At 44.8% G+C, this 14,067-nt stretch overlaps 1 protein-coding gene across 5 annotated transcripts in view; it reads right to left on the reverse strand.

The window, feature by feature from the left end:
• The window catches only part of dync1i1a (dynein cytoplasmic 1 intermediate chain 1a), a 326,943-nt gene that overhangs the window by 261,829 nt on the left and 51,047 nt on the right, over positions 1 to 14,067 (reverse strand). For all 5 annotated transcript variants that reach the window (XM_078538780.1, XM_078538775.1, XM_078538777.1 and 2 more), the window contains 2 exons: positions 1,829 to 1,888; positions 1,306 to 1,418 (listed from right to left, as the gene is read on the reverse strand). In XM_078538780.1, coding sequence (XP_078394906.1) covers positions 1,306 to 1,418; positions 1,829 to 1,888 — 173 coding nt within the window. The remainder of the gene's footprint in view (positions 1 to 1,305; positions 1,419 to 1,828; positions 1,889 to 14,067) is intronic.

Raw genomic sequence — 14,067 nt, forward strand, 5'->3', positions numbered from 1 at the left:
AAATGTTAAAATGGTAGGCAAACGTTTACAATGGAAACATTCATATGTTAACTGTTGTCACTCACAATGTGGTTGCAGCTTCTGGCAACATAGTTGGGGCTTTCAAGCAACTTTAACAGCATTTTTGTTTCTTCCATTTGGCTGATTCCTAAACACAATTTTCAATTTTTGCACTTGAAAATCTGGGCATATGAGACCCTTGCCCCTGACTGCACCATTTTTCCCCAATACTCACTTTTTGCCTCCACCCATTTATTCAACATTTTAAAACCTGGGCCTGAATCTTCTGGTCGGCATGCGAGGGTGGGCGCCGCTCACCAACGCGTAAAATGATGCGCGGTGACGTTGGCCGTGTGTCCCGACGTCACCACGCGTCATTCCGATCTTCAGTCCGGCGAGCGCGCAGTGGAGTCGGCTGCGCACCCGCAGAACTGTCAAAGGCCTATTAAGGCCATTAAATTAACTAATTTAACTGACTCTCAGGGCTGCCCATCCAACCTTAAGATTGGCGGGCAGGCGAAGAGCCCAGGCAGCCTTCGCATTTCTCACAAAACCTCATCCACGGGCAGGGCGAGGTTTCATGAAGTGTTTATTAATTAAATAAAATTTTTTAATTAAAATTCATTGACATGTCCCAGCTCATGTGACACTGTCACATGAAGGGACATGTCTGAATAATTTTTTTCTATTTTTTTTTGATGTTTTCATAAAGAAAATAATCTCCCTGAGGCAGCTCTATGAGCCCGCACAGGGAGCGCGTCACGCTGGGCGGACCTTCACCCGCTCGTACCCAGCCCGCCCGACGGGGAGAAAATTCTCCCACTGGTTTTCTACTCTTTCATTGTGTTTGTAGTCCTTTTCCCCCAACACCCCAAAATCATGTCTGGCAACTGATCCATTCAATTTCAGGCTGAATCCCACCATTCCCTGGTGGTAGTATGGTTCTGTTAGCTTTCTCTGGTGATGATGGCAGACACATGCATTTTAATTGAGAAAAAAAAGGTGATAGTACTTCACGAAGACACTGGATACATTTTTGCAAAACTGCAAGGTCAGGAAAGTTGCAGAAGATAATAATATGGCTAACAGCCATCAGTTCAGAAGCCTCAAGGGGCTTGCTTGTAGGATTGCCCCTTCTGGAAGAGGACATAGGATTCCTGAACTGGCTACAAGTCTCAGGTTTTATTTTTAAAATGAGAATTTTAGTGGGTGCATAGGAGGTGAACGAGCCACGAGTAAAATACAAGTCAAATGTAGATCTCGAATTGCGTAGCATGTCTTGAAAATATTTGAAAAACAAGTTACCTTCTGGCTGGTGCGCAACAGGCGTTTGCGTCTCTTTGGAGTATGACACCACTTCTCGAGGTACAAAATCAACTTGGGTAATTTTTGAAATCACAAGTTTAGGCATGCGGCGGCTGTATTAAATGGCAAAAAAAGTCATATTTTCAAATTAATTTTTTTAAAACCACAGTTTCTTTAAACTCAAAACACAATTCAGAAACAAAAGAGAGGGAATTAAAACTAATCAATGCTATTCAAAGACCAGATTATCCAAAGCTAGGGTGTAACATTGGAGGCCGGATGCTCCTGCCATAGTTAATCTCAGTGACTTTTTCTAAAAGTAGTATTCATGCTATATCTATAAGTTCAAATAGATGCTGTAAGCTTGCCATTTAACTTACTCATGTGGGCAGTATTTTAAGTACATGGTTATGGTAAGATGACTTTTAAAAAATCATAAATTATATTTGAATTTCTTTGTAAGAAAGGTTAAAACATTATTGTTATACAATTAATATGAAGAATAGTAAATACAGGTACATACCCCAAATCAGAGTCAGACTGTAACTGGAGAACAGAAGGATCAGTATCCCATTGCAATGCTCTAATTAGTTCACCCAACATAAAAAAGAAAGGAGACATACATTAACTGATCAGAATACAAACTGATTAGACTACATAATGATTAACACCTGAGACAGCCATCATTACAAGATTTCAATTTATTGCCTGATGTATGAAGTTTTGCCATTCTCAAGCCATTCCTGCAGCTCAGGTAGGTATGGGGACTCAGCATGTAGTGATGGAGGAGGCTCAGCACCTGGCTTTGACCAACAGGTACAAACTACTTGCTCCTTGTGTGGATGAGGAGAAGGACTGCAAGGTAGATGAGTGGGTTGACCATGGACCAAGGTGAAGAATGCCATTCAAATGGATGGAGTGAAGAGGGATATGGGAGTGATAGGAGACAGTATAGTCAGGGAGATAGATAATGTTCTCTGCAACCATGACAGGAAGCTCTGAAGGTTGTGTTGCCTGCCCAGTGCAAGGGTTAAGGACATCTCCTCATGACTGGAGAGAAACTTGGAGTGGAAGGGGGGAGGATCCAGTTGTCATTGACTATGTGGGAATCAACGACATAGGAACCAGGAATGATGTTCTGCTGCCTAAGAGAATTTGAGGAGTTAGGGTCCAAATTTAAAATGCACAACATCAAAGGTAATCATCTCCGGATTATTACCTGAGCCATGTGCCAATTGACATAGGGCTAAAAAGGTTAGAGAATTAAACATACGACTCAAAGAGTGGTGTAGGAAGAAGGGGTTTAGATTCGTGGGACACCTACATCAGTACTCAGGGAAGAGGGAGCTATTCTGTTGGGACGGATTCCATTTGAACTGAGCTGGAACCAGTGTCCTGGCCAATCATATAACTAGGGCTGTGGACAGGTCTGTAAACTAACAGAGGGGCAGGGCATGAGGGAGGGTTTGGGTGAAGGGGGGCTTAGAAAGAGAAAGGTCGAGGTATCAAAACAGTATACTCATGTGGGTAAAGAGAAGCTGAGTGGGACAGGAAGGGACAGAGTTTAACAAAAAAATGTACATCAGCAAATAAGGTTATAGTAAGAGTAGAAGTAAAAAATTGAAATTAACTGTACTTTATCTGAATGCACGAAGCATCTACAATAAGATAGATGAATTAGTGGTACAAATAGAGGTAAATTATTTAGATTTAAATCGTCATCACAGAAACATGGCTACAAGGTGATCAAGGGTGGGAAATAAATATTCCAGGGTATACAATATTTCTGAAAGACAGACAGAATAGCAAAAGAGGTGGGATACTGCTTGTAGTAAAGCATGACATAAGGACATCAGAGAGAAAGGATCTGGCCTCTGAAGCTCAGGAAGTAGAATCAGTGTCATAAAAATAATAATTTTCATAATATTATTGAAATGTATTGTCACGGTAGGTTAATAGTGAGGTTTGTGTGTGTGTGTGTGTGTGTGTTAATTGAATTGCAGACAGCTAGTCTGGGTGCTTTCATGTATCAGAAGGGAAACTACGTTTGAAATGCTAAATACGTAAACATGGCTGAAGTTTTAGAATGTGCAGTGTGAAGAGTATTTGCATTTTTAGATAAACCAGAGTCATGAATTTCAAAGAGATGGTAAGGTGTTACACCTAGCCAACAGAAGCTAAGCCAAATAATGTGTTTATTTTTCCCAAAGATTACTGATAATATGAGTACTATGAAAGATTTATATTATGGAAAAAGTAAAGTTGCAAATACATATTGGGTCAATGGAATTTATATTAAAGAGGGAGAAGCATGTTTAAAGGAGATGAGGTTATGTGTAAGGAAAAAGGAATTCTAAGATCCAAGAAGTGTGAAAAGCCTCCAGCCTCTATGTACCAAGCTGCTGTCTCCAGGAACCAAAAATAAGAGAATTCATTTTAAATATCACTGTCCAGGGTATTGTGTGTTTTGCCTGGGTCTGTTGAACTCTATGTTGTTTTACTGTTGCCTTAACGGAGGTGTAACTGGGAGCTAGGTTAATTAGGTGATTTAGGAGTTTTCATAGTAATAATTTGTAGACCTATGTATGTGCTTAAAATGTTTTCTTCTATTAATAAATGTTTAATTTAGCTTTGTAAAAAACCTCTAAGACTCAGTGGTCTTATTGCTATTATTCAAGGCACACATCTCAAAAGAAAAATACAAATTGCAAAAACAGTTGTGGCAGCTGTTTCAAGTTTCCCTGTGGAGTTTGAGCAGCTCAGCATTTACCATCTGCTATGCCATAACACCAGTATGGGTGGAAATTAAGAAAAGCAAAAGTCCGAAAACAGTGGTGGGAGTAGTTTATAGGCCCCCTAACAATAGTTATACCACTGGGCAGAGCATTAAACAAGAAATATTGGAGCCTGTAACAAAGGAAGTGTAATAATTGTGGGGGACTTTAATATTCAAATAGACTGGGACAATCAAATTGGCAAGAATGGTCTGGAAGATGAGTTTGTAGAATGCTTTCGTGACCATTTCTGGAGCAGTACGTAGTGGAACCGACTAAGGATAAAGCTATCTTAGATCTAGTATTGTGCAATGAAGCAGGATTAATTAGTAATGTCATAGTAAAAGATCCACTGACCATAACACCATTCAATTCCATGTTAAGTTTGAAAGTGACATATTCCAATCGCAAACAAAAATCTTAAACAAAGCCAATTACACAGGTATGAGGGGAGAACTGGCCAAGGTTACTTAGGTAAATAGACTGAAAGGTATGGAGGTAAATGAACAGTGGGAAACATTTAAAGAAACAATTCAAAATGTTCAACAAAATTACATTCAATTGAAGATAAAAAACTTAGTAAGAAGGACACATTCTGTGGCTCACTCAGGAAGTTATGGATAGTATTAGATTCAAAGAAGAGGCTCACAATGTTACAAAAAAAATAGTAGCAAGTCTGAGGATTGGGAGTGTTTTAGAAACCAGCAAAGGGCCTTCCAAAAAGTTGATAAAAAGGGAAAAAATAGAATGAGTAAACTATTCAGAAAAACAGATCGTTAGAGTTTTTATAAGTATATAAAAAGGAAGAAAAAGAGAGTAGCTAAAGTAAATGTTGGTTCCTTAGAAGCAGAGAAAGGAGAAATTATCATGGGAAATGAGGGAATTGCAGAAACCTTGAATAAATATCTTGTGTCTGTCTTCACAGTAGAAGACACAAGTTCCATACCAGAAACGGACAATAATCAAGGGGCTAAAAAGAGTGCGGAAATTAGCATCAGCAGGGATAAAGTACTGGAGAAACTTAAGGGACTAGAATCCGACAAACCCCTGGGGCCTGATGGCCTATACCCTCGGGTTCTAAAAGAGATAGTTGCAGAGACAGTGGTTGTGCTAGCTACGATTTTTCAAAATTCCTCAGGCTCAGGAACAGTCCCACTAAATTGGAAGTTGGCAAACGTTACATTGCTTTTCAAGAAAGGAGGGGGAAAGAAAACAGTGAACTACAGGCCAGTTAGCCTAACATCAGCTGTAGGGAAAATGCTGGAATCTATTATTAAGGAAGTCTTAACGCACAAAGCGAAGCATAGCATGGCTAGAACAAGTCAACATCGTTTTACTAAAGGGAAATTCTGTTTGGCAAATTTATTAGAAATTTTTGAGGATCTAACTAGCAAGGTAGATAAAGAGAAACCAGTAGATATAGTATACCTGGATTTCCAAGGCATTCAATAAGGTGCCACACCAAAGGTTAATAGGCGAAATAAAGGTTCACAGAATTGGGGATAGAGGATTGGTTAATGGATAGAAAACAGGGAGTGAGCACAAATTGGGCTTATTCAAGTTAGCAGACAGTGAATAATAGAGTGCCGCAAGGATCGGTGTTGGGGCCTCACATAGTTACATTCTATATTAATGACTTAGATGAAGAGATGGAGAGCAATGTTTGCTGATGATACCAAGCTAGGTGGAAAGATAAGCTGCAGGGAGGACAGAGAGAGGCTGCAAAGAGATATGGACAAGTTAGGTGAGTGGGCAAAAAGATGGCAAATGAAGTATAATATAGGGGAGTGTGAAGTTATTCACTTTGGCTGTAAGAATAAAAAAAACAGAATTTTTTTTTAAAAAAAGGTGAGAAACTTGTAAGTGTTGACTTTCAAAGAGGCTTGGGTGTGCTTGTAGAAAGAACACAAAGTTAACAGAGTTGCATCAAACAATTAGAAGGCAAATGGCCTGTTGGCCTTTATTGCAAGGGAACTGGAGTACAAGAATAAAGAGGTCTTGCTACAGTTGTAAAGGGTTTTGGTGAGGCTTCATCTGGAGGACTGTGTGCAATTTTGGTCTCCACACTTAAGAAAGGATATACTTACATTGGAGGTGGTACAACGGTTCACTAAACTGGTCCCTGGAACGAGGGGGTCGTCCTATGATGAGTGGCTAAGTAAATTGAGCTTATATTCTCTGTAGGTTTAAAAGAATATGGGGTGATCTCATTGTAACCTACAAAATTCTGAAGGATCTTGATGAGGTAGACGCTGAGAGATTGTTCTAAATAATTGCCACTTATCCTGAGACTGTGCCCCCTTGTTTTAGATTCCCCGACCAATGGAAACAGAGATAAAGAGAAATTTCTTCACTCAAAGGGTTGAGAATCTTTGGAATTGTCTACCCCAGAGGGTTGTGGATGCTCCATTGTTGAATACATTTAAGGCTGGGATAGACAGATTTTTGGTCTCTCAGGAAATGAGGGGATATGGGGAGGAGGCAGGAAAACTGAGTTGAAGCCCAAGATCAGCCATGGTCATGCTGAATGGCATAGCAGACTCAATGGGGCATGTGCTCTACTCCCGTTCCTATTTCTTATGTTCTTATGTTCATTAATAGCAAGCTCATAACTGAAAGGTATTTTAACAGAACATTAGGTTGAATTCTGCCAGGAAAATAATGGCATGTTAACAACAAAAGGTTGTATTAACATGCAAATTTAAGGGATTAAGTAGAATGTTGCAGGTTCAGAATCTTCAGAATTTATTGGTTGAGTTACATCACTCATTTTGCATAAGTAGCATCTCGCCCTTAGCCTCCCAATATTTTTAAGAACTTGTTGGATTTGCACAGAATTTTCCATTAAATTTAACCACAGAAAGTCAAGTCTGGTAATTAACTGATCACATCATTAAAATGTTACTCACACATTCGTAATACAATACTAAGCAATCTTTTCAATTCCCCAATGAGAACAATTTAAAATGTTCAGTCTCATTTCTGCACACAGCAAATCATAGTCAAGTGATTTAAAAAATGTTAAACTTCAAATTTTATTTTTTCTATCCCTTTGACTTTAAAAAAAGTCAGTTAAATTTTTCTTTGCCTCTATTTATTTCTCTCTGTACCTGATTAGATTATAATTCACCCTCTTTCTCAACAATTCCCCTTTCATTCTCCATTAGTAAATCTTATTAGTCAGGCTGGTACACTGTTGATTCCACCATTAACTAAGGCTGATCCTTCATATAGGCAGGCGAGTCCTCTCTTTAATATTTCATTCAAAAGATAGTATCATCTGGAGCGCAGAACTCCCAAATTCTGCATTGAAATGTTGGCTTAGATTGTGTGCTAGTATGAAGTGGCATTGAAACAGTTTGATATCCCACAGACCATAAGTCAATTTATAGATGACCAGAGTTAAAACACTCCATGGGCTGAATTTTCTGGTTGGCAGGGAGGCGGAGCAGGAGTGGGTACGCGCTGCCATTTTAGGCAGGCGGGCCAATTAAGGCCCGCCCAGCATAATGCACGACTCCCGAGGATGGGCGGGCAGCAGTGGGAGTGCACTATCCGCCAGGTCCAATGGCGACCAGGCGGCCTTCGCAAGGCTGCTCACAATGGCAAGTGGAAGGGCTCACCAGACGGTAGGCCCGCAGAGCGGGCCAGGCCGGAGGGGAGGGCGGGGGGGACAGTGTGCCCCTCGTTTTTCAGATGACTGCCTTGCTGCCCTCGTTGAGGAGGTGGCAACACGGCGTGAGGTGCTGGTCCCCCAGAACGGTAGGACGAGGCCACCCCACATGACGAAACGTGCCTGGGAGGTGGTGGCGAAGGTGGTGAGCTCCCACTACGTGGTGCGGCGTACCTGGATCCAGTGCTGCAAGCTCTTCAACGATTTGTTGCGCTCTGGCAGAGCGAGTACCATGTTGGCATTGGGCATTTAACCCAGCAGGTCGGCTTACCCCCCTGCTACAACCCCCCACCCCACGTCTGAGTGTAGTGACTAAAATGAATCATTGACGGCATTTGTCCTTTGCTGGGTTGGCCAGCAGATATTGCCCATGCTGAGGTCAGCCTGAGAGGGTGAAGAGGAGATGTGTTTTGCCCCCATCAGCATGTGTTACACTAAGTCCCACATGACTGGTTTGGGGGCAACCTGGAGGAGATACACCTAGGCGCTGTGTTTGAACTCCAGGCCATGTCCTAGTCAGTGTGATGAGATGGTGGGAGGGGAGTTTCAAGGTGGTGTGGTAAGGAACCATCTGCTGCACTGTGCTCCACGTGCTTGTGCCTCCTTGCTATGGAAGGATAGACCATGTGGTGCCTAATGTGATGTAGGCGGCAGGTGGCCTAGCATCTTTGTGAGAGTGTTCGGCAGCAGTGGGGTGAGGAGGCTCTGAAGCCCTGATATGTCCCACTTTGGTTGGAGTGGGCCGTGTGGAAACAGAGTCCATGTGCAATTTACACTAATCCATAAGACCAGAAGACATGGGAGCAGAAATTAGGCCATTCGGCCCATCGAGTCTGCTCCGCCATTCAATCATGGCTGATAAGTTTCTCAACCCCATTCTCCTGCCTTCTCCCCATAACCTTTGATCCCCTTACCAGTCAAGAACCTATCTATCTCGGTCTTAAATACACTAAATGACCTGGCCTCCACAGCCTTCTGTGGCAATGAATTCCATAGATTCACCACTCTCCGGCTAAAGAAGTTTCCCCTCATCTCTGTTCTAAAAGGTCTTCCCTTTACTGAGGCTGTGCCCTCGGGTCCTAGTCTTTTCTACTAATGGAAACATCTTCCCCACGTCCACTCTATCCAGGCCTTTCAGTATTCTGTAAGTTTCAATCAGATCCCCCCCTCATCCTTCTAAACTCCATCGAGTATAGACCCAGAGTCCTCAAACGTTCCTCGTATGTTAAGCCTTTCATTCCCGAGATCATTCTCGTGAACCTCCTCTGGACCCTCTCCAGGGCCATCACATCCTTCCTGAGATACGGGGCCCAAAATTGCTCACAATATTCTAAATGTGGTCTGACCAGAGCCTTATAAAGCCTCAGCAGCACATCCCTGCTTTTATATTCTAGTCCTCTCGAAATAAATGCCAACGTTGCATTTGCCTTCCTAACTACCAACTCAACCTGCAAGTTAACCTTAAGAGAATCCTGGACTAGGACTCCCAAGTCCCTTTGCACTCCAGATTTCTGAATTCTCTCCCCATTTAGAAAATAGTCTATGCCTCGATTCTTCCTACCAAAGTGCATGACCTCACACTTCCCCACATTGTATTCCATCTGCCACTTCTTTGCCCATTCTCCTAACCTGTCCAAATCCTTCTGCAGCTTCCCTGCCTCCTCAATACTACCTGTCCCTCCACCTATCTTTGTATCATCTGCAAACTTAGCCAGAATGCCCTCAGTTCCTTCATCTAGATCATGCTCGTCTCATTTTCATTTTCAGGAGAAGAATGCTCATAATGCGGCAGAGCATGCGAGAACTGGTGGCAGCCAGGCACAGATTGCCATTCTTTGCCGCTTCGAGCAGGAGGCCCTGGATTTGGAGAGGCGTCACGCGCCAAGGTCCACTGGTGTCGGTGAGGCTGGGGTGCCACGGCCAGGTATTTATGCCCAACAGTGAGGTCAGCAATGTTCTTCCAACAGCCATAGCACTGCTGAATGTTAATTGATTTAACTTTGCAACATGGCTTGACCATATGGAAGGATGAGTGCATAATGATCCGGGGGACAGGGAAGCACTTTGTCATTGTCTCCACGTTAACTGATCCACTGTCCTTGTTCTTCCTTTCAGCACCATCGGAGCAGCGCCGGGAGGAGGAGCAGCAGAGGCCCTCTCTCACACCTGAGGGGCCTGAAGTCGCACCAGCATCACACCATCTTTGTCAGGTAGGCATCAGCGCAGATACTAGCACCTCGGTGGGAATTCAAACATCTGCTACTGTCCCGGGGCACAGTGGTGAGGGCACTTCAGTCACTGGAGGAGCTGGCAGAGACAGTGAGTGCCCATGGTGCCAGCAGTCGGAGGGCTGCAGGGGACCAGGCACATGCTCAGTCGATGCCTGATGATATGCCTCTGGTGTCGTCCGTGATGCAGGAGGTGCAGGAAATGCAGCCGGGTCTGCAGGAGCATCTGGGGGAGATACATGAGGCTTTGCTTTGCTTGGTCTCCGTGGGGGAGTCGAATACATGGGCAATCGCCAAAGCAATGAGCCACATGTCTGAGCGCCATGCATCCTCCATGGAGAGAGTGGCGACTTTCGTGGAGAGGCTACTCCAGAAGACTCGCCAGGGCTTCCTGGGGATGCACTCTGACCAGCAAGCCCTCACATCGGCATTGACCTCAGCTGGTCAGTGCCAGTGTGGGAGATCGTTTGAGCCACTTTCTGAACTCGGTGCCCATCCATCCATAGTGAGCAGGGAGGTCCAAAGCGACATCATGTCGGCGCTGCAGATGCCTGGCGTCTCTGTGGGCACCTCTCAGGGCGCTCCGGATGAGGGCGGCAGCTCCTTCACCCCTCTCCTAGTGACCATTGCATCCAGTGAGGCTGTGACGACTGAGGAAATGCCAGCTGTGGAACTGGAAGCTCCCTCCCAGGCGGGGCCAGCACTGGCTCCACAGGCCAGGGGACAGCCGGCAAGGTCATCAAGGCCAACAGAACAGCAGAGTCAGCAGGCTGTCTCAGATGCCACTCTGAGCGTTGGGGCAGCACCAAGACGTAGCACCTGGAAACGAAACCATAAGGCACCTTGGGAACACCATGGATTTTTTACTGGTGTTTTTGTGTTGGCCCGAGATAAGTTCCTTATGACTTGAATCGAGCTTACAGTCCAGGCTTGTCCTGGTGGTCCATCTGTGGTGGGCTAGCTGAAGGTTCATTGGATTAAAGCCTCCCCGGTGTCCCTGCCTCCCTGGAGTATGCCCGGGTCAGTGTCTACCCCCTCAGCATTTCCCTGTGTAGCTCATCCTCGGACTCACTGCTGGACTCATCATTTGCAGCCGCAGCCACTGCATCAACGTCTTCATCATCCACTGTGTCCCCCCTTTCCAGCGCAAGATTGTAGAGAGTGCAGTATGTAACCACCATCACTGACATATGATCTGTAGGGTACTGGAGTGCGCCCCCTTGGCGGTCCAGGCATCAGTGTTGGCCACGTGTGTGCAGTCTATTGCACCCTGGACGCAGGGGAAGCCAGCAATCGCCGCAAAGCCTCTGGCTCACTGTGCCTGGCTTGCCTGGACCCAACGATAGTGGATGAAGGTCAATGCATGGCTGAACAGAGCATCTGTAACCTGCTTGACACAAGTGTCGACAGCTGATTGGGAGACACCGCAAAGATCACCCACTGAGCCCTGGAAGGAGCCAGAGGCACAGAAGTTGAGGGCAGCTGTGACCTTCAGAGCCACTGGCATGGGGTGTCCACCCACACAGTTAGGGGAGATCTCAGGCCCAATCATCTGACAGATATAGTTGATTGTCTCCCTTGAGAGACGGAGCCTCCTTCGGCAATGCACCTCAGACATATTGAGGTAGCTGCTTCACCGCCTGTATACCCTGGCAGCAGGATAGTGGCGTCTTCTGCGGCCCCTTCCTCCTTGGACTACCTGTTGGCCCTGCGCCCCTTGTGCCTGCCCTCCCAAAGGCGGCTTCCCTGGAGGCTGAATGTGCACTCCTGGCCTCCTCCCCCTTCTAGCCCTCCCTTCCTCTCAGAGGAGCTGCCTCCAGTGGATAGTGCAGCTCCCATTCCCAGACTAAGGGAAGGCTTCCTGAAACCTCAGGCCCAGAAATGATTACTCACTGCAGAGTGCTGACCTGAAGATTAGGAGTCCAGAAAAAGCAGCTGGTCTGCGTTTTGAAGTATTGCAGATCACACATGCAAGCTTCAGTAACTTTGAGAAATCAATATTTGACAGAGCACACTCGCAACCCCAGTGAGCCCTCTTATCCCGCCCGTGGATGAGGTTAATACAAATGTGTCCTATCCACCTGGCCGTTGCGCACGTGCGCCAACCCAAAGATTGCACAGGCGCTGAACAATCAGCGTCAATTGGAGAGTCAAGAGCGTTTAGTCGCCCGTTAATTAATGGCGGCCTTACGTCGGACATCATCGCCCGCCCAGCGAAACAGCGTGATGGCATGCGGTGACGTCAGGATGCTCGCCCGACATCACCGCACATCAATTTACAGGCGGATGTGCAGGACCCGCCCCTGCACGCCAGCGGGAAAATTCTGTCCCATGGATTCTGCACTTGATTTATTACTATGTTACAATCCTCAGAGACCAGTAAATATTAAAATGAGATAAATTTTCCAGCAACCATTGGAAGTAAACCGCAGGACAAGATCTCATGTTTCAAGACTTTTACTGTAACAAACTAAAATCAACACTGAACAAATATTACTTCACAGTTAATTTAGTCTGGTACAGAATTGCCTAACCAACACAATCGAGATATGTCTTACAACCCTTTTCACTGCGCACCGCAATCTTGCAGTTGTTTAGCATTACAAGAACAAGCTCAAAGTTACTCCAGGCTCTGCAGCAAGTTCACTTCTTCCTTTTGCACGAGGTCAAAACTTAGTGTCCTTTAAAAATTGCTCCACTCAGCCAGAGTCTTCCACATCAGACTTTCACCAGCAAGGCCCACTTCAGTGACTCCATGTTTCTTAAATCTCCAAAAATCCCGTTGACGCTGTTCCCTTCCTTCTGAACAGAAAATGAACCATCACAAGCATCTTGTCTGGTTGATAAAGAACAGACAATGACCTTTGCGTTATCACAGCAACTGCTTTCTTCCTCCACACAGCAGTATCTGCTTTGTGTGTCTTTCTCAAAAAGTGTCTCTGAAGCCGGTGTGCCAAAGAGCTCTCTGCTTTCCCTTCAGTTTCAAAATATTTCTGGCTGATTTGGGAAAGAAAAAAGTCCAAGCATGCAGAGTAAACTAGTTCAATTTCATATTTGTAAAAAAATCACAATAGATTATATTTAAGTGCATTTACCTTGATGCTAAAATTGAACTATTATGAAAGCAGGAAAGTTTTCTGTTAGTACTCTAGTTAATAACCAAGCATAACAGGTCTATTTGCCAGTATGTAGAGAGCAAGAAATGCAAGAATTTGGGAAAGAAACTGAAATATTCACAAGAAATCATACTGAAATATCAAATGAGACAGTGTCCTAGGCTCAACCATCTTCAGCTGCTTCATCACTGATCTTCCCTCATCATAAGGTCAGAATTGGGAATGTTCGCTGATGATTACACAATGTTCAGCACCATTCACGACTCTTCAGACACTGACGCTGTCCATGCCCATATGCAGCAAGACCTGGACAACACTCGGGCTTGGGCTGATAAGTGGCAAGTAACATTCACTCCACTCAAGATCCAGGCAATGACCATCTCCAACAAGAGAGAACCCAACCAAGGCGTTGCCATAGTTGAATCCCCATCTCAACATCCTGGGGGTTACCATTGACCAGGAACTGAACTGGAACAGCCATGTAAATACTGTGGCTGAAAGAGCAGGTCAGAAGCTAGGAATCCTACAGCAAACAACACACCTCCTGACTCCCCAAAGTATGTCCACCATCTACAAGGCACCAGTCAGAAGTGTGATGCAATACTCTCCACTTGCCTGGATGAGTGCAGCTCCAATAACACTCAAGAAGTTTGGCACATCCAGGACAAAGCAGTCTGCTTGATTGGCACCACATCCACAAACATTGACTACCGTCACACAGTGGTAGCAATGTGTACCAGCTACAAGATGAACTGCAGGAACTCACCAACCAACTTTAGACAGCACCTTCCAAACCCATGACCTCTACCATCTAAAAGGTAGAAGGGCAGCAGACAGATGAAAGTACCACCATCTGGAAGTTACCCTCCAAGCCACTCACTACCCTGACTTGGAAATATATCGCTGCTCCTTCACTGTCACTGGGTCAATATCCTGGAACTCCCTCCCTAACAGCACTGTGGGTGTAGCTA

This window comes from Cetorhinus maximus, chromosome 3 (genome assembly GCF_964194155.1).
Source record: "Cetorhinus maximus chromosome 3, sCetMax3.hap1.1, whole genome shotgun sequence".
Lineage (NCBI taxonomy): Eukaryota > Metazoa > Chordata > Chondrichthyes > Lamniformes > Cetorhinidae > Cetorhinus > Cetorhinus maximus.